Source organism: Daphnia carinata, chromosome 2 (assembly GCF_022539665.2).
Source record: "Daphnia carinata strain CSIRO-1 chromosome 2, CSIRO_AGI_Dcar_HiC_V3, whole genome shotgun sequence".
NCBI classification, from domain to species: domain Eukaryota; kingdom Metazoa; phylum Arthropoda; class Branchiopoda; order Diplostraca; family Daphniidae; genus Daphnia; species Daphnia carinata.
In genome coordinates, this window is record NC_081332.1 from 1,249,796 (window position 1) to 1,271,363 (window position 21,568).

General features: G+C 41.7%; 2 protein-coding genes and 3 long non-coding RNA genes across 8 annotated transcripts in view; 3 read left to right on the forward strand and 2 right to left on the reverse strand.

Moving 5' to 3' along the window:
- LOC130686077 (tubby-related protein 4-like) overlaps positions 1 to 21,568 on the reverse strand; it is a 48,089-nt gene that overhangs the window by 18,875 nt on the left and 7,646 nt on the right. The gene's annotated exons all lie outside the window — the stretch shown is intronic.
- On the forward strand, positions 10,943 to 12,551 carry LOC130686082 (uncharacterized). The gene is given in 3 exon segments (XM_057509374.1): positions 10,943 to 11,168; positions 11,242 to 11,848; positions 11,850 to 12,551. Coding segments are annotated over 3 exon segments (1,233 nt in total). The 5' UTR covers positions 10,943 to 11,023; the 3' UTR covers positions 12,331 to 12,551.
- Positions 13,225 to 15,925, forward strand: LOC130686086 (uncharacterized). 2 transcript variants are annotated; one of them, XR_008999806.1, is made up of 8 exons: positions 13,225 to 13,347; positions 13,629 to 13,708; positions 13,773 to 13,869; positions 13,930 to 14,012; positions 14,081 to 14,371; positions 14,468 to 14,636; positions 14,706 to 15,238; positions 15,305 to 15,925. It is a non-coding gene; the product is annotated as an uncharacterized LOC130686086 (long non-coding RNA). The 2 variants fall into 2 exon arrangements; XR_008999807.1 differs by having other exon boundaries at positions 14,081 to 14,151.
- LOC130686087 (uncharacterized) lies at positions 16,943 to 19,091 on the forward strand. Of its 2 annotated transcripts, XR_009420588.1 has the most exons (5): positions 16,943 to 17,007; positions 17,844 to 17,975; positions 18,035 to 18,150; positions 18,245 to 18,393; positions 18,774 to 19,091. It is a non-coding gene; the product is annotated as an uncharacterized LOC130686087 (long non-coding RNA). The 2 variants fall into 2 exon arrangements; XR_008999808.1 differs by having other exon boundaries at positions 18,035 to 18,393.
- LOC130686088 (uncharacterized) lies at positions 19,966 to 20,613 on the reverse strand. The gene is made up of 4 exons (XR_008999809.1): positions 20,534 to 20,613; positions 20,297 to 20,445; positions 20,123 to 20,225; positions 19,966 to 20,062 (listed from the first exon to the last, which is right to left on the reverse strand). It is a non-coding gene; the product is annotated as an uncharacterized LOC130686088 (long non-coding RNA).

The following is a 21,568-nucleotide window of genomic DNA, read 5'->3' on the forward strand; positions in this document are numbered from 1 at the left end:
ATTGAATTTCAATCAGCTTCCGGCCTTGTTGTACCAGCCGAAGGTTTAGCCGAAGACTTGAATCCAATTTGACGCTAACATCAGCAATTTAGCTAATGGCTTAGCATCAAGATTGAGTTTGATCCATTTCTGAATGCGTTGCTCAGGCTAACGCCGTCAAATGCCTTTTAGTGGCTAAACGTGTTTTTTCTACTGCATAGTGAATTCTTTGGTTGCTTTTGTTTCCAGATGGTTGCCAGCGCGTTTTTTCCCGGTTGGGCATGTTGCGAACTCATATAGAAAGCTGTTGAGGAATGCTTCGTAAGTGGACAACGATGTGACCGTCCCATCCGCTGGGATTGAAATTGTTGTTCACCAGACTGGTCACTTTGACATATGGCGGCGGTCACTGCCCCCAGCGCCTTTGCCTAAAGGACCTTTGGCTACCTTGCCAACAGTGTAGTTGCTTCAGTTTTAAATGATTTAAATTGGGTAGAATGGCAGCTAATTGTTTCGGACTGTTTTTAGCCAGTTTAAATGCCGTCATTTGAGTCAAATCGGTGGGTAAGCCAATTCCAACGTCTATACCGTCGATCGTTCAAGATTATGCTTACGGATTAGTAAAGTTCCACTTGAAGATTCATTTTACCTTTATGTAATACGCCGTGGCCGTATCAGCCAGACCTTTCAGCGGTGCCGTATGTTGCAGTCAGGATGGACAACTTGGGTAACGTTGCAAACTTTCAGCGAACGAACTATTGGTAAAGACTGCTGACTCCTGAAACACCATTGCCTAAACAGAACTCACCTGGAAAAGCCCGTTGTAGGTACCCGGACTGGTAAAGTTCCACTCTAATGGATTCCATTTGGTTATTAGACGCAGCTGCCGAGATATAGCCGTTGTAGCAGCTGCAATGGTAGCCGGAAGTCCTATGGCTGCAATAGTGGTCCCACCGTAAAGGGCGTGAAGCCTTACACCACCTATGATGCCCAACCAAGTCGTGGGTGTCTTGTACTCCATTGTTGACAGGTTCCAGTTGTCGTTCGCCCGCCTATATACATTCCGCCTATCGCGCCGAATCCGATGAGGCATGCCAGAGGAGGCCAATTCTCCGTCGGGATCGACTGGCGATGTGGCGAGTTACTTATACTTGTACGGGCTAAAATATTGTGAGCGTGGATCCGGTTGATAGAAACGGCCAATGTCCCAGGACAAGAATCGTGCGTGGTAATTGTAAAGACCCGTCTCTTCGTCCCATTCTTGGCCAGTGTATGGATATTGCAGCAGCTGGATCGTTTCCGTAGACGCGCATCAGTTGTCCGTAGGGAAGATAATCGTAAGCGGAGACAACATGGCCATCTCTTAGGACAAGTCGGGCGAACCGGTGGTGGACCCATACGCTGTGGAAGATGCCGTTGCGGAAGAAATAGAGTCCGCAGGGATCACTAAATGTACGACGTGGTCACTGCCATGGATGCGCATTTCAAGTTCTGGAACCGACGCCATCATTGGTGTACGCGTTATGTGCGCCGATCGTACAAAACTCGTCCGTCTTCGTCGCGTAAGTACTACGCGCCCAATATATACGACCTTTTATGGCCTTTGCTTCAATGTCCTTTCTCCATGTCCGTCATAGGCGAAGCGCACTGTTCGGCCATCGACCAGATGGATGGCTGTCGTGCGCTTGGATGCCACATTATATTCTATTCGCTGGATGCCCTTGTGAAGTGCTTGAATCACGTTGCCTGACTGTCGTGAATCATTTCCTTTTCTTTCTCGTTTTCCAGTTGACCGGGATTGTCCACTTTGATAGGGCGGTGATTGATCCGTTTGTCGTCGTAAGAGAAAACTCGTATCGATTGAAACCTGTGTAAAAGGTACGATGGTACCACATTGTATCCGATTTTCGTACGAAGCCGATGAACAGATGCTGGCCCAAAACCATTGGCGAAACGTTGACCCAATGATGCGGATGAAATCGGATAGAAATGGAAACCAAGTGAGATGGACGAAAAATGTCCCGTCAATTTTTGGATTCAACCAATCCGAGTTGTCTTTGTTCTTTGTTTGCTGAGCAACTGATGGACTTTGGCAACCACACGCGCTTGAAACGCTCCTCATTAAAGTAATCCATCTTTGATACCTTTCCATTGAAAGAAACATTTTCTGAAACTGTTCGTAATCAATGAATTTATGTTTACGCGGACCAATGTTGTACAGGATGAATATTCTCGATGTGATCTTTGTAGAGTGCCACGTCCTGAGCGGTTGCACGGCTCGAAGACCGTTATCCAAATCGGCATTACGCAGCAAAGAGTTTGCAGAGTTGGCATTGCCGCGCCAACCAGTCAGGTGCGTTGGTCAGTGAGGATGAATCCAGCGTCATCAGTTTCTTTGATGACCCTCGCTGTTGTTTATTCAGAGCAGTTTGCGTTGCCAGAGAAAATCCGCTGGAACGGTATAGCCATACTTTCCGTTTCGTCCGAAATTTGCTGCTTTAACGAGAGTTCTAGTGATGGCCGTAAGCGTAACGGTGTCCATAAATTCGGGGCATTCGCTTTGGGCCAAGACTTTGGCCATCTGTTTGTGCGTTTTCGTCCTCTGCACTAAAGGCATCATAACCCTGGCCGTCGGCGCTGAAAGGGTAGTAGTAATCTTGAGTGGCGGCCAGGTCTTGGGTCATGTACCCGTTACGTTTAAAGACGTTGAGCTTAAACAGCGGATGTGTTTGATTCCAACGCAAATTTCGAGCCATCTACAACCTGAAACCACCTCAATCAGCGTTAGGCCATCATGTCGCATTAAACATCGTTTTCATGACAATCACCGTCGCCGTAGCCGCTTTGCCCGTATCCGTCTTCGATGTAGATATTCACTTCCGTCAAGGATCGGAAGGCTAAATCGAATAGCCGGAGTGAATTCGTAATGACCAAATGTCGGTTGAATTCGCTGCGGCTTCCTGGCTGAAAGACTCGCTGCCAGCGAGCCACTGACCGGTAATGACGAACGACAACGTCTTTGGCCCTCTGGCATCAGTGGTCAGCTGTCAAGTTTATTGTAATGATATTGCAGCGTGTAAAGGCTCGCCATTTCGTTGGATACTCGAGTCGATTGCAATCCAGTTCGCGTAGCCAGATCGTATGTTTTGCAGGTACCGTCGGACATCCTGTCGGGCATGATTTGTTTCAATTCCACCAGATGATCTTGGCCGTCCCATCGCATTTCTTCCACGACGTTGTAATTGGAGTTTTGCGTCACGAATGTAGCGCTGCGTTCACCCCTGGACAGCGACGGATCATAATGGCGTTGTTCCACCTCTGTTCTGTCAATGAACTGGTAAGATTTGGCATTCGTCAGTGATCCTTCTGCTAATGATTTTTGAAATTTTTCTCGTGACATGGGCATCTGTTCCAGATATCCGGTGCGAGTAACAGTTCCATCGTCGACGTCGTACTCGTAAAAACGACGCTGTCGATCGTGTGTCCGTTTTCCTCCGAATGGACTTCCAGACGAACTTGTCCGGCACTATTGTAATAATAATGGAACGTTTAGCATCAGGGAGTCGTTTTGCTAGTGAGTCGATCAGTTTGGTCGTCGTAGCACATGAAAGTACCGAATTTTTTTCTTGTGGATCTCGTCCGTGTTGAAGCCGTGTTGCCGGCAACAACGGACTGAGCTTCATTAACGTTTCGGCCTGGAAGTGGTAAAGGGGCGGAAGGATTTTGATGAGCCGTTTCTTGGAATCGTATTCGTAAGTACTCAGCAGTGATCGCAGCTGGGACGTAAATCATGTAATGCCACTCTGTTGTCGTTTTCATCCAGGACGGCCCTTTTCTTGTCCCGTTTGCCAATTCTTCGACCTTGTGTCGGAATCCTCTACGCGTTGGGAAATGGTTTTCTACGACGTCGATTTCGTTGTCTTTGGCGCTGTACCACGTCCGCGATTTCTTAGCGAATGGACCGTTGACGGTGAATTCCGGGCCGGGTAGTCCTTCGATGATCTTCTCGTTCAGCGGATTGACGTCGTATTCTACGCGAAAGTAAGCAACTCCTCTGTCTGGGGCATTCAAACGATCCACTTCGCCACGGAGTCGATGGGTCTGCCAAACTGGAGAGCGGATCGATGGATCGATCGGCCCACGGATGAAATCTTTGTGGTACGTCAGCAATGGATGTTGATCATCCGACGTGATTCTCGTCACTTTGGTGGTGATTGCTGGCCGACCCAACGCGTCGTAAAGGGTATGAGAAACCAGAACGGATGTATCGGATTCCAACTTGATTGTCTGCATCCTTTCTCCCCATTCGTTTAGATATTCCATTTCTGTTCGTGGATTTCCCATGAAGATGCAATCTTCGATGAAACTGTTGCCTCTAGCCTCGAAAATCAACGACGTTAATGCGCTTTTGACTGAAATGACGTCGTCCATGAGCAGGACGCTGTCGATCCAAATGAACAATCTGCCTGCCTTCCATCAACACAATCAACGCCTGCCATTGTTGGGCATGTTGGTAGCAGCGTACAAATTTTGTTTATGCCTTGTAGTGAGAGTCAATGTGCTAAACGTTTCTGCTGATTTTCGCGACATTGACGTGTCCCGCAGGTTTCCTGTTACGGATGCGTTGGAAGACACCAACGAATAATAGCAGCGAATGGCTGCTGGGAATGGTCTGTTCCAAACAGGGCCGAAGGATCCGCACTGACGAGTTGATGAGATTGCTGATGGTTTGTTACGGCAACCGGCCGGGAGCGACGGTCCATGCTGCGTTTCGTGATTCGGATGCTGGAATAGTCCAGCGATTGCGCCATGCGAAAGCGTCGAAAGTTTCATACAATCCGCCGTTATCCGGATGGAAAACAATGCGACATGGTGGCTGTTTGGCAATGTAGGAAGGCAGCCCTCTCGGTGTTGGCAACAAATGGCCGGTGACACTGGAAGTTGCAACTTGCTCTAATTTGTGCCGTCCGTCGATTGCAGTGACGTCATCGATCACGGCCATCTCCCGGCCGTGGTAATAAACAGTTCGGCTAATGGAACCAATGGAGCCAAGTATGGAAACGGGTTGTCCGTTGTCCGCATCGTAGACGATCGCCTTGAAGTCGTGTGACATTGGGGTGAATCGAATGTGGTCCACATCCAGAACAGCTGTCCGCCCGTGTTGCAACTTGGCTTCAGCTTTCAGCGTGATGGAAAATTGAGGTATTGTCGTACTCTGTTTCGCGCCTTCTTTTAGCGTCCCCAAATGCTCGTCGTAAAGTTGCTTAATCTTGTTAAAGTTGATCGGCATTTCCACGTAGATCCAGTCACCTGATTTGCGCATAATGCGGGCCAACAGGCCTACCACCTCGGTTCCATTAGCATTGACAATGGCCTTGAAATAATTTGTGGATTGATCAGTTTCAATTGTGGTGGCCAAGGAGCGAATACCATCAAGTGGTCGGATCCAGCAAGAAGCCACGTAATCAATGTTCTGTTTAGTCGGAATAAAAGTACCTTCCAATGTTGATTGTTTGTTATTGGCTTTTAGTCGCAAGTGGCGGTTACCGGTCAGAGAGAACCCTCCCTCTACGACGTCGGATTCAGCAAATCGCCAGCGGATGGGCGAACTCGAGTTGTTGACTTCGTACCGTTCAAATCCGTAATACGAAACCATCTGATCACCTAAATTGAAAGGTGAGAAATCGCTAATGATTCTTTGCCTGTTGGTATCCCACAAGATGCTGTTGCTCGTGCGTGGGTTGTCATTATTCTCCTCAGTTTCGTGTGTTTTTGGTACCGAGTGGCCGCGAGCGTCAAACATTTCTGATGCGGTTCGAGTCCATCCACCGGAAGGTTTGCCGTCGTACGTCCACATTTGTCTTATCCATCCGGCCAATTTTCTATCGTTTCCAGGGATGATGGTAAGAGTCACGTTACCTTCGACATTGTTGTTCCACTCGTAACCGGTATAACGGTGTAAACTGGCGTCGATGTTGCTCGTTTTCATTCGTTTAACGGCATTCGTTTTCTGGGCAAAGCTGTTGTCGATGGAACGCAAGGATCGCGTCAACAACTGCATTTTCTCCGGATGTGATCCATCTTTACTCGCCAATGTCGTCACTCTGTCGTACAAGCTGCTGTGTGTCATCAGCTGTTCGTTGGGGAAAGTGTGGACGTTTCCCAGCACCTTGCCGTTATCAGCAAAGGAAATAAGTATTGTGACGTTGTTTGCTGTTTGGTAAGCCAAGTACACTGGGTAGCGATTAACAATCCTATCAGGTGGGCTGGGTTGTAACTGATGAAGTTGGGGCCCGATCTTGCGATTAGGCACAACGGTATCTTGGGCATACAGCGTCCAATGTTGTGCTTGTTGATCATCGACTTGCATTTCTTCCAAGACGAATGAATGACCAAGACTGACGGATAATGGCTTGCTTTCTTTGGCATTCATTTTGATGTCGGGATCTTGCAGTTGCCAGTCGTCACCCATCATTTGAATCAATGTGCCGTTTCCGGTGTGAAGCCCTTGCTGAGTCATCTGTACTCGATAGAATGGCCAGTTGATTAAAAACCAGTTGTCGAATAATTTTAGAAATTCCTCATTAGCATTGAGATTGGCTAACATGTCTTGCGATTCTTTGTGACCACTATTAATATCTATTCCTTTATTCTTCCACTCGATTTTCAGCTCTAGGATCTTGTTTTTTAGTTGCCGCATTGGTTTATAGATCGACTGTTCACCTGTAACCGTCACGTTTTTCTCCCATTGCTTTTTCCAGTTTTCGGCGTAACATGCGTCCCAATTTTTTTTAATCCGTGTTGCGTCATCCAACGTCGCCCTTTCATTTTTAGACAGGGCTACCATCTCGTGGCAATAGCGGTTGCATGGCCTATACGACACGTCATCACACGTTGGCTGTTTACCTTTCGTCTGTTCGTCCGCCTTGTTGGATGTCTCGCCGCTCGCTGTCCGTTTCATTCGCCAAACTGGTCTAGCATTGCCTTGTCGTAAGTCTTGAAATCTCTATCCTTCCAAAGAGTGACATTTTTCTTCCATTCAGCATCCAGTGTATTGAAATTTCTATTCTGTTCTTGTTCCATCTTTGAATGCATTTCTTCAACCCCTTGACCGGACACGTTAACGATTCTCAAGCGGAAGAAACCATCTTTCAGCAACTGATAGGCTAGTTGGAATTTTGTTCCTTCTTGTTCTACACGCTGCCTCACCTCCAAAATGCGTTCACCGTGCAACGTGAATTCTCGTCGACGCGCCACGTTAAAATGAGCATCCACCAGATAAAGACGCATTTTCAAAAGGAGTTGCTGATCATTGTTGAGGTGCAACGAAGTAATGGCGATCGTGTTGCTGGATATCTGCAGAACATCTTCGCGAAGAGTTTTGATTAATGTTTTCTCAGCGTCCGATGGCAAACGGAACTTTTTAACAATGGACGATCCTCCCTTAAATAGGCCGTCCAATTGCTCGATATTGCGGATTTGCCATTTCCCAGTAGACCTTTGCCGGTGGCAGATGAAAAGCTGCCGATCGTCGTAGCCGACCACCATTTGCTTGAACATTTCAAGCCGAAGGACGTTGTTGGATGGTAATTTTAATCGGTGCTCGTTCCATTTGGAAAGATCTTTGTTTAATTCTATTATTCTGATATTGTCTGATTTGTCCTCAAGTAAAACGACTCCGGCTTCATTGGATTGCATTACCGCATCGTGGCCGAACCAAAAGCAAGTAGAATCCTTGTTCCATTTTGGTGTCTCATCACGAATGGTTCGATGAAATAAACACATTTTCTGCTTTTCCTTTGATTTTAGAAGGAGAACACAGAAATTTGTGTAAGCGAGAACGTCGTAGGACAGGACTCGGCCTTCCACGTTTGCTGGCAAAGCTGTTAGCTCTGCCAGCGTTGCCAAAGTATGGGTGTCGAGAATTTTCAGCTGAATCTTGTCGGCTAATTGTCGCTGTCGGAAAGCCATAACCGCGTAGTCCTGACTGTAAGCAATGGCCGGTTGTTCATCAACAGGATGCGATACAGACGAGGGAGAATCCGGCAGAACGATACCATCAATTTTTCTGTGTTGAAAGTGTACGTTTAATCCCTTTGGCATTTGGATTTCATTCAGCAACATCTCAACGGCTTCCGATGTTTCGTCCTGGTATTTGAAACGGAAGATGGATTCGCGGACGTCAGCCGTTATTGGCTGCTTGATGGCTTTCAACAACCGCCGACTTTTCTTGTCTGTTTCGTAAATGAATTCCAGCGTTTGCTTGTAGTGTTCTGTCGTTATTTGGCAGCCCGTCAGGTAATGTGACTCTCTTAAAGGTACCGGAAAGAGTAATAGACTACTCCTGATTTGTTTGAAGATTTAATGATTGATATTCTCGTCTTGGAGTTTGACGGCGTAATCGAATGTGATGGTTGTCGACGACTCGATCTTTTTCAACCGGATGGCGGATGTCCAGCGATATTTATGAAGGCTATTCTTTTCTTCGATGGTATCAATGTCGTAGCGATAAATAATTAGTTTTCCTGTAGCTTTCACCTGCCGTTGGATCAAATACCAGGCGATTGAACTCTTTTAAGCGATTTGACATCGTTGCCCAATCCTCGCCAATGAGGCCAGTGGAGGTTCCAGCGAATGGCTTCTACGGTGTTTTCGGATCCGTAGGTGAGCGTTTCCGTTTCTGTGCGAATTAACCAGCGCTGTTTTTCTTGATGGAATTCAACATCCCACTTGAGTGCAGGTTGCCGGAAGAATAGAACAGGGCCTGCAGTCGAAGCTGTTGTGAGTTGAAAGAGAACGCCGTCTACTGCTAAGGAAAATGTCCAGTCTTCGATGAAGATGCTATTGTTGTGATCGACAAAGATGTAATTATCCGGCAGATGAAGTGTCCAGCCTAACCCAGCAAGATTAGAAAACATTGCACTTTGGCTGTCATATGAAAGTGAAATTGAATGAGGCAGATCCGGATCGTAAAATCTGGTCGGTTTGAATATAGGCAACTCAAAATGGATGGCACCGGTTATCGGATCAACTGTATCCGTTAAGGAAATCGGCTCAGCGTGCTGTTCTGTCCATCTGAGTATCGGTCTTTCAGATACTGGAATGGCACGTCTCACCTGCAGTGGAATTTCTACAGTTGAATGACGGGGAGTGACTGGAACAACCGCGGGAGCAGGAATGGGAGAAATTTTTCGTTTTATTTCGTCTCTAAGAAAATAAAAAAAGAATTAATTGTGATCTTACAATTTCTACATCAAAAATTTTAAAAATTAAAAGGAAAGATGCCGCCAATTTAACAGGTAACTTGGTTGCATACTTAACGGAAAGTCGGCTCAAATAAAAGTTTTTTTCCTCATCCAGTGTCAGTAGAAATGACTCCTTGTATCCACCTTTGACCTTTACGGCTTTTAGTAGCACCGCCAATAATAGCGTAGCGTTGTGTGGCATCATTGAACGACGAAGGATCCAACAGAGTTTTCCAGAAGAATTCTTCTGCATCGAATTCAAGTACTGTCAGTCCTTTTGGGCCAGTGAAGAGCAAGTCATCTTGCCCGTCACCGTTCACATCAACTAAGCGGATGGATTGATCGTATTCTTGCATCCATCCATTCGTCTCAGAAAATGCAGCGTTGTAGTGAATGAGACTGTAGTCCCTCATGGAAATGCCAGTTACATTCGGAGTGTTTTGTTGGTAGACAAACAATCCATGTGCAGTAAAGTGGGCTACGTCTTGGAAAGGTCGTCCGGTCAAGTTAACGAAGAAAAATCGTTCATTTAATCCGGCGGAACTGTCCACCAGTGACACTTTGGCCACCTGTCGAAGTTCGTACCTATCGTCGAACTGATACAGCTCTAATTGAGTTTCTTTACGTGCGATGATGCTGTCCTGTCCGTTCCGTTGGATGTCCGCCACATAAAAATCGGTTGCTTTAAATATTTTGGAGACCGCAGCCGAAGCTGTTGCGCTTTTTCGCAAAGGAAAAAGCGGATGCGGCTGGCGAGATTGAAGTCGGTCCTTGGAAGCTGCGTAAAATTCAACAACCGGGCCGGACTTGTCGTTCTTCCGGCTCATGACTCCGACCAGCCGCGTGTTGTGATAGAATCGGCCAATGAGGACAACAGACTGATGGACTTCTCCCCTTCCATAAAGATCACGGAAGCTGGTGTCACGTGACATGCCCTGAAGCTTTGCGGCGGATTTATTGGTATTCTTTGGATCGAAACGGTAGAAACCTATTCCGTCCTCGTTACGAAGGACGATCCCATCACTGCCGTCATCAAGCATAGTATTAGTAACAAGCCATGGATAGGCTCGCAATGGGTAGGACATCTGTTGGGCATCGTTAAACAAACGATGATTCCAAAGTCGATTCAAATGACTGAAATTATTAATATAAGACACGTTAAATGCAACCAGATTGGCACCGTGTCTGATGTAGATCCTTTCACTCGATGGATCGTCATATTTCGAATCGAGAACAAAAACATCGTCGATGTGACCACTGAATGGACTGCCGAGCAGCAACTGCCCAGCTTCCGAAATCGATTGAAATTCAAGAGTCATATCTAGCCTATCATCTTGATTTAAGTTTAAAAGATAAAAATTGTTTTCAGTTCGATTATTAAAAACAAATTACTATATTAGCTTACCTTTTCCTTTTTGTTATTCAGGTTAATTCGAAGAGCGTATAAATGATGCGTGTAGCACAGAGTTATCAACTTGACGAAATGAAGCGAAATATTAAAATCCTTGTACTTTCGCCAACCGACGAATTGAGACGCAGATGTTGGAAATACTCATATCATTGGCAAGGGAGGAAGCTTGGCCCCTTTGACCCTTGAGAGTCCAGCATTTCGAAGAGATATCACATGTCAAATTCGCTTGCGGCAGATGAAAAATATGGTTCGTTTATTATTTATTTGGTGAGTATAAGTCTGCGTCGTATCAGTAGAACTCATTTTGCCTTCGAATTGAACTGTTCCTTCCAGAGCTTTCGCTGCAAACGACATTTTAAAAAAGTACGAAGTTTTCTTAATTTCAATAATGGCTTACATGGTCTCAAATACTGCCAGCAACCTGAAAGTTTTCTGGTCGTTTTCCAACCGTCATCGCTTGGCCAAATTTTGGTTAGTAACTATTGCTCTCTTCGTTACTAGACCATTATTGATTTCTACAAGTCCATTAACAGGTTAGTTCCTTTTGTTAAAAAGGTCTCCAACATTTCAGAATGTGTGTTTTAATTGCAATATTATTCACGGCAGATGGCCCTGGAAAATTAACTGACGCGATTATGATAGAAGTTGATGCCGATTTCGATCGATTTGTCGACCAAATCAAAGGATTGGTTTCCGCGGTCGCAACTGGTACTTCAAGCGGTGACAAGGCGGCGAGACTTCGGAAGAGGGATGCATCCAGTGGGCAACTGCTTTCCGTCAGCGAAGCAATAAAGCACATTGCACAGGGTTCAGATTTTCCTTTCGAAGCACCCAATAGTTGTTCTCTAACTGAAAATGAGTTAAACAACATCAATAATTTGCTAGAAAGTCTCGGTAGTGGAGAGGTAAGGAGCAACTTGACGTGTGAAGTGAAGGAAGATAAACTTTCAGTTTTTAGTTTGCCTGGTTCGCCTGAATATTGCAATCAGATAATTGAATCCATTATTAGAAATATTAATGGTGTGAAACATGCTTTTCGCTGCTTGAACGCGTCAGAAGAGGTTACAGATCAACGCTACGAGGAATTAAAAGCAGCTTACGAAGGCGAAGTTCGTCGATTGAATTCATTAATGGAAAATGAAAAAAAAAAATTTGATCAGAAATTTCAAGAGGAGATCGATAAGTTAAAGAAAAGTTATCACGAAATAGAAAAAAATGCAAGAGATTTTGGAAAAATTTCAAGAAGAACGACTCGCACATTCAATTGTTAGTATCAAATTGATTGTTGAGTGTTTGGTAAATGGGAATACGGAATTAGCGTTGGAGACACACAAAGCGAAATCCATGGGCATCAGTAAAACCATTGCGATAGTGCAACGAGCTATTGGCAAAGAATTCAACGGAAGAGTTCCTAATAAAAACGTCATCAAGTTTATAGATGGATTGAAGGATAATGTTGACGCAATGGTACACGGCATTATCAGTGTATTCAGCGAAATGGAGAAAAGACAGATCCTTGATCGGGATACTGTTAACAGTTTGCATGTAACAATAAAAAATGTCATTAAAACATGTATCGATCTAGAAGGCACTGATTCGGAGGAATCTAAATTAACTCTAGATGACCATACGATGGATGAACTAATTGTCATTAATAATAAAATAGAATTTTTAAAGTATAGTTATGGTCAATAGAATTTGAAATTTCTTTTTTTTTTAAGTGTTATGTTTTTTTAACGCACGCTGTTAAATGTCTTATCACCAAGCTCCTGGGTAAACAGTTTGTTACCATTTCATGTTACTGTTGAATGCACGTTACGGTGATCTGATTCTACTGAGCCAAACACGGTTGTAGTGTGGGAAAATATGTAGCAATTATACATCTAAGCTGGTAGTAATAAAAATATTTTGAAATATTGAGTGTATGTCTTAAAACATTTAAATGATTGTAGTGAATCCAGAAAAAGTGTTTCTCGAATATCCGTCAAATCCGTCCCGACCGATGATGTAATAGAATAACATTTATGAAATTTCGCAGTTAGCTACTTGGTGAAGCATGTGCTTCAAAAGCTAAAAGTCAGTGGTTCAAATCTCTGCAAACCCGTTGTTCTTTAACGGTTAATTGTTTATTTACTCCCTCTGAGTGACGATTACAAATACCAAAAAAGGTTAAACTGCTCAAATGAAGCCTTCGTGTCCAGCAAAGTCCTAATATGCTGAGGTCAGTCTGTGGAAAGTACCGTTCTTCGAGGGCAAAATCCCTACTTTTAATTCAGATGAATATTCAATTCATCTTTCGGATTCACAAGATTTGTTGACAAGTTTGGCATCGTAAATCACATACTAGCCATACTCGACGCTGTCAGATTTTTAAGTTTTAACGATCTTGTACGTAAATCAGGATGTTTTTATGGCGTTGGATTTACAAAGTTTTATACAGTAGATAAATATTAATTTACACGTATTGAAGATATTTTGTAAAAGTAATAAAAATGAAACAAATATTCGCTGATATTTGGCAACATTTTACCATTCCTTCTAAATAGCCCAAAATGGCGACATCCGGCGCGGTTAGTTGCTTAGCTAGCGAGAGCATTGAACTATTAGTGTAGAACTACAACTCACCGCCGTATGGCACGTGTTATGGTCATTGTCCAGATCCGGTAAAAGCGACTTTCGGATTCCCCACTTTGGAATCAGGAAAATTGTTCGGTAATATTTTATGTTAAAGGTTTCAGGTTTTGCTTAAGTGTAGTATCATTTATGAATTTTAAAGCCGATAGTTAATCATATCTTAATTTTCAAAATGACTTGGGCAGAAAGCAATTCCCTTTGCTGTGATCGTCTTCCCGCCTAAAACTTATTAAACGCAAAATGGTTTCTATTAGCACTAATCTGGGATTATTGGTATAATTATATGTAATGGAGCAAGATCATTATCACAAGGAAATTGGATACTTTTGTTGCACTATAATAAGCAATATTTCTATTAGTTCAGGTCATCCTCCCCCTGAATCACCATTATCGTTGGCTGGAATAGTGGATTGAGATCTTTTCTACCCTTGTGTTTCTGGTATGTTCATTTGAGATGACGTGTTTGTTTGTTCTAAGATGTTAATTTCCAATATCGTTTTTAGACTGTTCATCAATAAAAGCAGGTGTTTGCTCCTGAACTTGTCTACTCTACCTGCGTATTAACTTAACCCTGCTTCAGTAAATGGGAAATTCACACGGGTAAGAAGTTTCCTATTCCTTCAAACAAAAAGCTACTATAAAGTAAAGCGTTCATTTCAGATTCTCGTCGTGGGAAACTTTATCCAAAATCGTCCGCTTGCTGCTTTTCGGTCCGAGAATGGGAGTTAGTTTCTCGCCCAGTGGTATTATCTTGCTTGTTGAGCTAAAGTTTCCGTTATAACGCTATTCACTACAAAATTTCCTTTTCTAGAACATGTGTGTCTTTATCGCCGTGGGACTTCGCCAACGTGTTCCGATTACTAATTGGACCCAATTGAACGGGTACGAATGTCTACACGTTGGAAGAAAGTGAAAGGAAGTAAAAGGCAAACCACAGTATGCTGGGAAGTTTGTTTTCTTCACCCGAGTTCTTTGAAAGGAGAGGATGACAGCTCTTTGAGTTGGTGAATTCCGTGCACGTAATTCACGGCGATTCGAATTTAAGGAACATCCGTATCTATTAGTGGCGGAAACGCACGTAACCAACGCTCTTCTTACTTTGGTTGGACCTTATTCTTCCTTTCTCAACTTATTTCTCATTCATTTTCTTTCCTATTCATTGCCTGTCGTTTTCATCATTCAGTTTTTTTTTTACTAGGTGTTGGTGGCTTGCCCTATGATGGATCGTTTCTTGCCTGCAACCCGTCTTTCCGTGGTCTGTTTTCACTTTAGTGCTGCTCGCCATTTTAGGCTTTCTGGGAGGCAAGTATCTGGCGGATTTGTTCATGTGAGGAAAAGTATCTGAAAACTATGTGCATAACCTTAAAGTAATGGTGTAACGTAAAGTCCATCTGGGGAAAAGTTCGGGAAAATGAAATCTTTTTTTTTTTTTTTAGATGTTTCTCCCTTCCTCTCGTCACATGGGTTCCTTGTCCTTTCTCTTGTGGAAATTGAGTCGGGGCTTCCTACAACCGGCGGCTCGGCGAGTTACCCAGGAACAGAGGGTCACGGGAACTGGATTAGAGGTTTGTCACTTTATCCTATAAAGCCGTCAATACGTTCTTACCCAGAATCCGCTGCTGGCCTGGCGGGGAACGGTTCGGTAAGATAGGGTAGTTCAGGATTTCAGCATCAAGAGAACGTAATTTGACGTGTAAAAGTACAATATATTTAGTAACGCATTCCTTTTCATTAGACGTCGTTTTGAATGTTTTAACCTAAAATAACTTTCGAAGATGAGAGAAAATGGAAAAAAAATTCGAGAATTGAGATTAATGACCTATTGTTCGTTGGTGGATTGAATGATTGTTCTGGGAATTTGCATCTGCTATACATATACAATGACTACTCGGATCGTGCATGATAGTAGGTGGAATGGAACTGAGAGGTTGTTTAATGATGTTGGAATTGTGACTCAAAAACAGGAAAGGTATGTATTGTTTTAAATGCTGCTATTGTATTACTTCAAACAATTTGTTTGTTGGGGGTTTAACAGCTGTGAGGATGGGAGAGTCTCTGAGACTTCCTGTCATTGAAATGGTTTTAAGTTGCCGTGTGAATGTTTTCCGTGCATTCTGCACATCTGTCTTCTTTCGACGGCCGGCTCAGCAGATTATTGAAGACGCCCAACATAAGCATCTCAGCAGTGAATGCGATGAAGAGAGGTAATATTCCAATCGTGCTTTAATGTCGTTATTAATTTCCATTTTTTTCTTATTTATTCGTAGCTGGGTCTAATTTATCGTTGGGTGAATTGGTTTCATTAACTGTTAATATTAAAGATATCTTACTTAAGTAGAAACAAAGTGGAATGGTATTGAATTGATGTATTGATCAGTAAGTGTCTTGTACTGTTCAAATGTGATCTCTGGCTGTCCATATCTCTTTTCTAGCTATGGTTTAGTCTTAGGTATCGTAATTCCTTTTTTGTGTTCATGTCTTTTCTGTTTTTTGAACTTTTTTATTCAAAATATGCAATGATAAGAATAGATAGCTAAAATGAGCTTACATTTTTTAGGGGAAAGAAGAAAGCACAAATATCTAAATCTAGCTCAAATATGGTTGCCATTTCTTGTGGTGTGAGATTGGTCATGTTGTCAAGTCATGAAGGTTTGCTGGTGGGTTCTCATCTTCTCTGTAAACTTCGATCAATAAACATTATATTGTTAACTGATAGTTGGTTAAAAACTGATAGTTAATGAATTGATTCTCATTTTGAATGTTTGTTGGCTCTTTCAAACCCTTTTACGGACAGATTCACATGTGCTGATTTGAAAATGAAACGAAAGGAAACACAAAAATTAATACTTACAAAAGAAGAAAGTTAGCTAATCTAGGAAGATAGCTGTTGGGTCATTCAACCAACTGTAGATTGGAACGCCAAGCATAAATTACTAACTTAGGCATGCAAATTGCATTGCACCATTATCATATTGATACTTGCCACTTCAATCGGTCTCTCCTTCTCTTCCTTAATGGATAAGATACTTATTATTTACATTTTCTATTTATCCATCAACAGCAAGTATATTTGACATAGCTGTTGATGGAATTAGGAATACAAAATCAAAATTACCTAAACGGTTAACAACACAGAAAGGTAAATAGTGACCAAGACGGTTAAAACTTATGCCATGTTATGTTTATAACTAAAAACGAAGAAATTCTTGCAGCAGTCGTAGCGGCCATTAATTTAGTACTTAAAATTTTAAACTTGTTGAGAGATATAATAAACGGCTCCTAGATGGCGTCAAAGTCTTTTGACATCACTTTCCCATAATTTCAACACATTTTGCTTGTGCGTTCGTTTGGGTGTGCAACTGTCTGACTGAAGTCCTGTGTAAGTTTACTTCGAAATATGGTAATTGTCAATTTTTTAAAATTACAATTGGAAATCTCGTTTATTGTTAAAAGGATCAGCTATTGTTTCACTATTTACTTGTTTTTCAAAGACTGGATATAGTGAAGATCAACTTGCTGGTAAGAATGCTTTTTAAAGTGGCTATTTTCTTACCTTATATGGTAATGAAAGTTGTAAAAATGTAAAATAAATCATTTTTAATATTTCTGGTTCTAATAGAATCTAATTTTTTCTTTTTCAGAGCACAAATTTACCGTTTTCACACATCTTCGAATTTAGCGGTACTTGGGGTTTTCTGCAACCATCCAAAATTTCATCGGACATCAAAGTGAATTAGGGTGGAGTATTTTCTAAATGATTCGAGTTTTCACTTTTGAGGTTTTGAATTTGCTTGAGGTATGTCCTGGGCTGATTTCCATTGAAAGCGAATAATTTACAACTTTACCAAAAAAATATGCTTTTCAATGTTTTTCAGCATTTAAAATTATAAACAGTGCTTCGGTAATTTTATAGATAAAAGTTATTCCATGTACGTAGATGTTCATTGTACAGAGATTTTCAGAAAATGGTCCCATAGGTGATAAAATTAATATTATATGTATTATATATACATATTATTAAAGTTAAGGAGGGATGTTTTGTTAACAAGAATCGGATAATTTGATTTCTTGGGGATTCCGCTACACTTATACTTTGTGAATGGCGATTAAGCGTAAATTTTATTCAAAACGGATGATCATTCAGTAGTTTTGACTACATTTGTGCGTCTAAATATATGTTAATATTTATTGTGTACTATGTATTCCTTGTAAGCAACATACGTCTTAACATGAAAATTGCTTTTAATCTATGAAACTATCGAAGCACCAAATATCTAGGCGCATTATATGTGTCCGTGTATTACTGATAAAATTTTGTTTGTATGTTGATGCTTTAGCCACGGGTTTAGAAGCGTTGCATGTACGTTTAATGATATAGAAGTGAAGCAAGGAATTTCGATAGGTATTTTGCTAACGTAGAGAAATAAGTAATTTTTTTAAACTTTACCATTACGTTATTTCATTTGATTTGTCACTCCAATTCTTTGTTATTAGCAAAATTTTCTTTAGGATTTGTAAGTGTTATATTTTCCTAAGTCTTGTTTGAAACTAACAGTGTTTTCATTTTATTGTAGTGCTGTTGAAGATGGAACTGCCATGAAGAGGAATTAATTAACTTGCGGTATGCCCTTGAAATCGAACAGCGTCTAAGGGTGTAAACTGAAAGAAGTTATTCAATCATTATTTACTCAACAAAACAAGATAAGGTAGAAAAATGCCTAAACTAATTTTCAGGCCCGTTTGAAATGTATGTTTTTGATGATAGATGGCGAGTGGCTTCCCGTGTGCCCTTCGACATCGTCAGTACGCTTTCGAATTTGACATGTTCAGGAATGCTAGTAACATGCATACATAACAGCATGTTAATACCAGAGCATCCTGGTGAGTTTGTGCGAAACAGCTACACTTCGAGCTTGACATACGTATTGATTATGCCTGGGATACTGCTGGTAAACTAAATGTTAAACCATTGTAGCAGCCATTTAATCGAGACACCTAGAGGAGGAGTTATCACCTATTTTGCCATGCCATGGAAATATCAGCTGTTCCGTCTCGTCTGACGTCAACCGAGAAAGGCATCGAGGTTTCGTTCTGTGAAATTTCTTCGCCGATTTGTTATTTGAGGTATGTTTATGACGTAAATTTTCCGTTTTTGGCGTAAAGATAGATTTACATTGTTGAGATAACACATAGGTGCCTCTTAGAAGTCTCACAACTAAAGTTTTAAGTAAAAGCAGCATTATGCGACTGTAGTAAATTACGGGGAGAAGTATGGCTGAGTATCGTTTGGTTACCAGCATATGTTTTGCTTTTGTTATTTTAATGTACATAATTTTACCATCTTTAAAGAAATGGAACTATTGGTTGTAAAATTTTTCAATCTAAGTGTCAATGCTTCCAGGTTTTGTTAGGTATTTTATTTTTACTTTGAGTACTATTTATCGTTGGATTTATTATTTGAATACTTTTTATGTTAACAATATTGGTGTAAACTGTATTTGCAGGTTTCCAAGCTGTGTCTGGTGTGCTGGCTAGGGGAATATGCTGTGAAAGTATGAAATGCCAGCAATATTATGGTGTCAATTTGAATATAAATATATAATATTTGCAGTGTCATTCCTGTGTTACATATAGTGCCTGCTTTGAAGAAAAGAGAAAAGCTAAAGATTTAGTTGTTTGAATGGCTTTGAAATACTACCAGGAAAGAAGTTTTGTTGTAACAGTAAAGCATATAGAGAAGAGAGTCAGAGGAAAATGCTTTGAAATGGAACATGAACATTCCTAAGTTCTTTTGCTTTTCTTAGTTGGCTTAGTGGAACAGTTTGGTAGCACGAGTAGTTGCTTTTATTATAAGTTTTAAATTGTAAAATAAATACAAGTGAGAAATTTATAAAGAATTCTTATATTGTCCCACCTCCACCACACAATTCCACCACTATTTTACATACATAATATTTACATAAATACAAATACATACAAACATACACTTTACTAAGTTAACCCGTTGGCTGCCAGGCCATGCAACCCGTAGGTTGCTTAACTACAGTAACTACGCATCGCCGTCTGAAGGATCCGCGAACAAGGTGGGACTTGTCCGAAGACAAGTCCGGGCTGACACGGCAATAGATTCCATTCCGGGAATGCACACCCCAGGAATCTATTGCCGCATCGACAAAGAGAGGCCCTACTGGTGCATTGCCTACGGCGCCTAATGGCATAAGCCATTAGGCGCAATGGCGACTGTTCCCCCCATGGCCATGGGGAGAACAGCGCCCGGTCCCTATAAGCTACAAAAAAAAATGGGACGCAAACGGGGTGGCAGCCAACGGGTTAACTTACAGATTACAATGCAAAACAAAACAATACCAGGGCAACGTTCCACGGTGAAATCCTCCATCCTCGAGGGGACGGTGACAGCGACCAGGTGAAGGCGATGAGGTGAAGGCGATGAGGTGAAGGCGATGAGGTGCGACGAGGCGAAGGCGATGGTGACAGCGACGAGGCGAAGGCGATGGTGACAGCGACGAGGCGAAGGCGATGGTGACAGCGACGAGGCGAAGCCGATGGTGACAGCGACGAGGCGAAGGCGACGGTGACAGCGACGAGGCGAAGGCGACGGTGACAGCGACGAGGCGAAGGCGACGGTGACAGCGACGAGGCGAAAGGCGACGGTGACAGCGACGTGGCAAAGGCGACGGTGACAAGGCGATGAGGCGACGGTGACAGCCCCTAGGCGAAGGTGATGAGACGATGGTGACAGCGACGAAATGAAGGCAATAGATGAAATGTGGTCCTATCACGTAATTTTACATTACAATACAATAATACTCCACAACATGAAAACTTGAAATACCAAAAAGGTGGATGGTTCCAAAGCCTATGCAGGTTTATAGCCAACGGTGGGAAAACTGAAGGTTTGAAGATTTGAGGCTCAACGGATGAAAGGTAATGGGAAACTGCATTGTGGCCAAATGAAGATTGAGAGATTTAAGCATTGTGTCTTAATCTACTCAATTTTGTTACCTACAGTGTCAGCATCCCTTGTGAGTGTAAGACCATGATCTTGATAGCAATGGAAGTACGATGCCCATACAGAATAGGAATCCTCTCACTGTGCAGTTGCATGATGACCAGTGGCAATTATAGCCTGTCCATACCATGATATAACAAGCTGAACTGTTGTATGAAGGGGAAAAATCAGTGTAAAATATTTGCCACTCAAAACACACAGCACAATGGATTTATTTCTTTACAAAGAACATACCATCGATTCTTTGTTGAAGTATCCTTTGAAAGACAAAATGTAGGGAACAGAACAAACGTGTAAACCATTCACTTCCGTACTCACATAGCAATTAACGATGACAAATTTTCCAAATAGTTGAGTTTCAACCGCTAGATGTCTCTTAGTTATAAGTAAAATTCCTATCAAATTTTAAGCCCGACAAAAAAAAATAAGCCCGACTAAGGCAATCCGTTTTACCCATAATAAAAATAAGAAATGTTGTCCTTTTTTTCTATTTTACTGCTATCGCCATCTACCGGTCACATTTCTAGTTATAGAATGGGCTTATATGCTCGGGCTTAAAATATTTTAGATTACTCCAAAACTATAAAATCTACGTAAAAACAAATTCCATATTCGTTTTTCATGGTTAATCCTGAATCAAAATCAACTATAGTTATCTAGATTTAATGCTATTATTTTTTTAATAGGAAAAAAATATTAAGCCCGGCAATATAAGCGCGGGCTTATTTTTTAACCCAACTTTTACCATTTTTTACGTTTTATTCAAAAGCTATGAGTTCCACGAGAAAACAACACTCACATTCGTGATGCCCGTTCAATTCTGCATCGTAACATGTATTTAAAGCGAAATCTAAAATTTTGCAAAAATTGAAAAGTAAGAAGGCTATATTGCCTTCTCACTTTTCCAATTTCTTAAAATCCTAGATTTCATTAAAAATACATTATTCCGATTCAAAATTAATCGCTGATCACGAAAATGGGGTATATTTTTATACGAGGCATTTAATTTTTGAATTAACCATAAAAAACACAAAGTAGGGCTTATTTAGTCGGGCTTAAAATTTTTTTCGGTCGGTGTATGCAGAGAATCAACTAGAAATATTACCGGTAGATGGCGTTAGCAGTAAAGAGGAAAAAAGTCCAATGTTTTTTATTTTTATCATGGGTAAAACGGATTGCCATAGATCAACACCAAAAAGGAAAACACTTAATTGGAAATAGCACACCATTTGATTTGATGGAAACTCTACGAGCACAAAATAGTTTGAT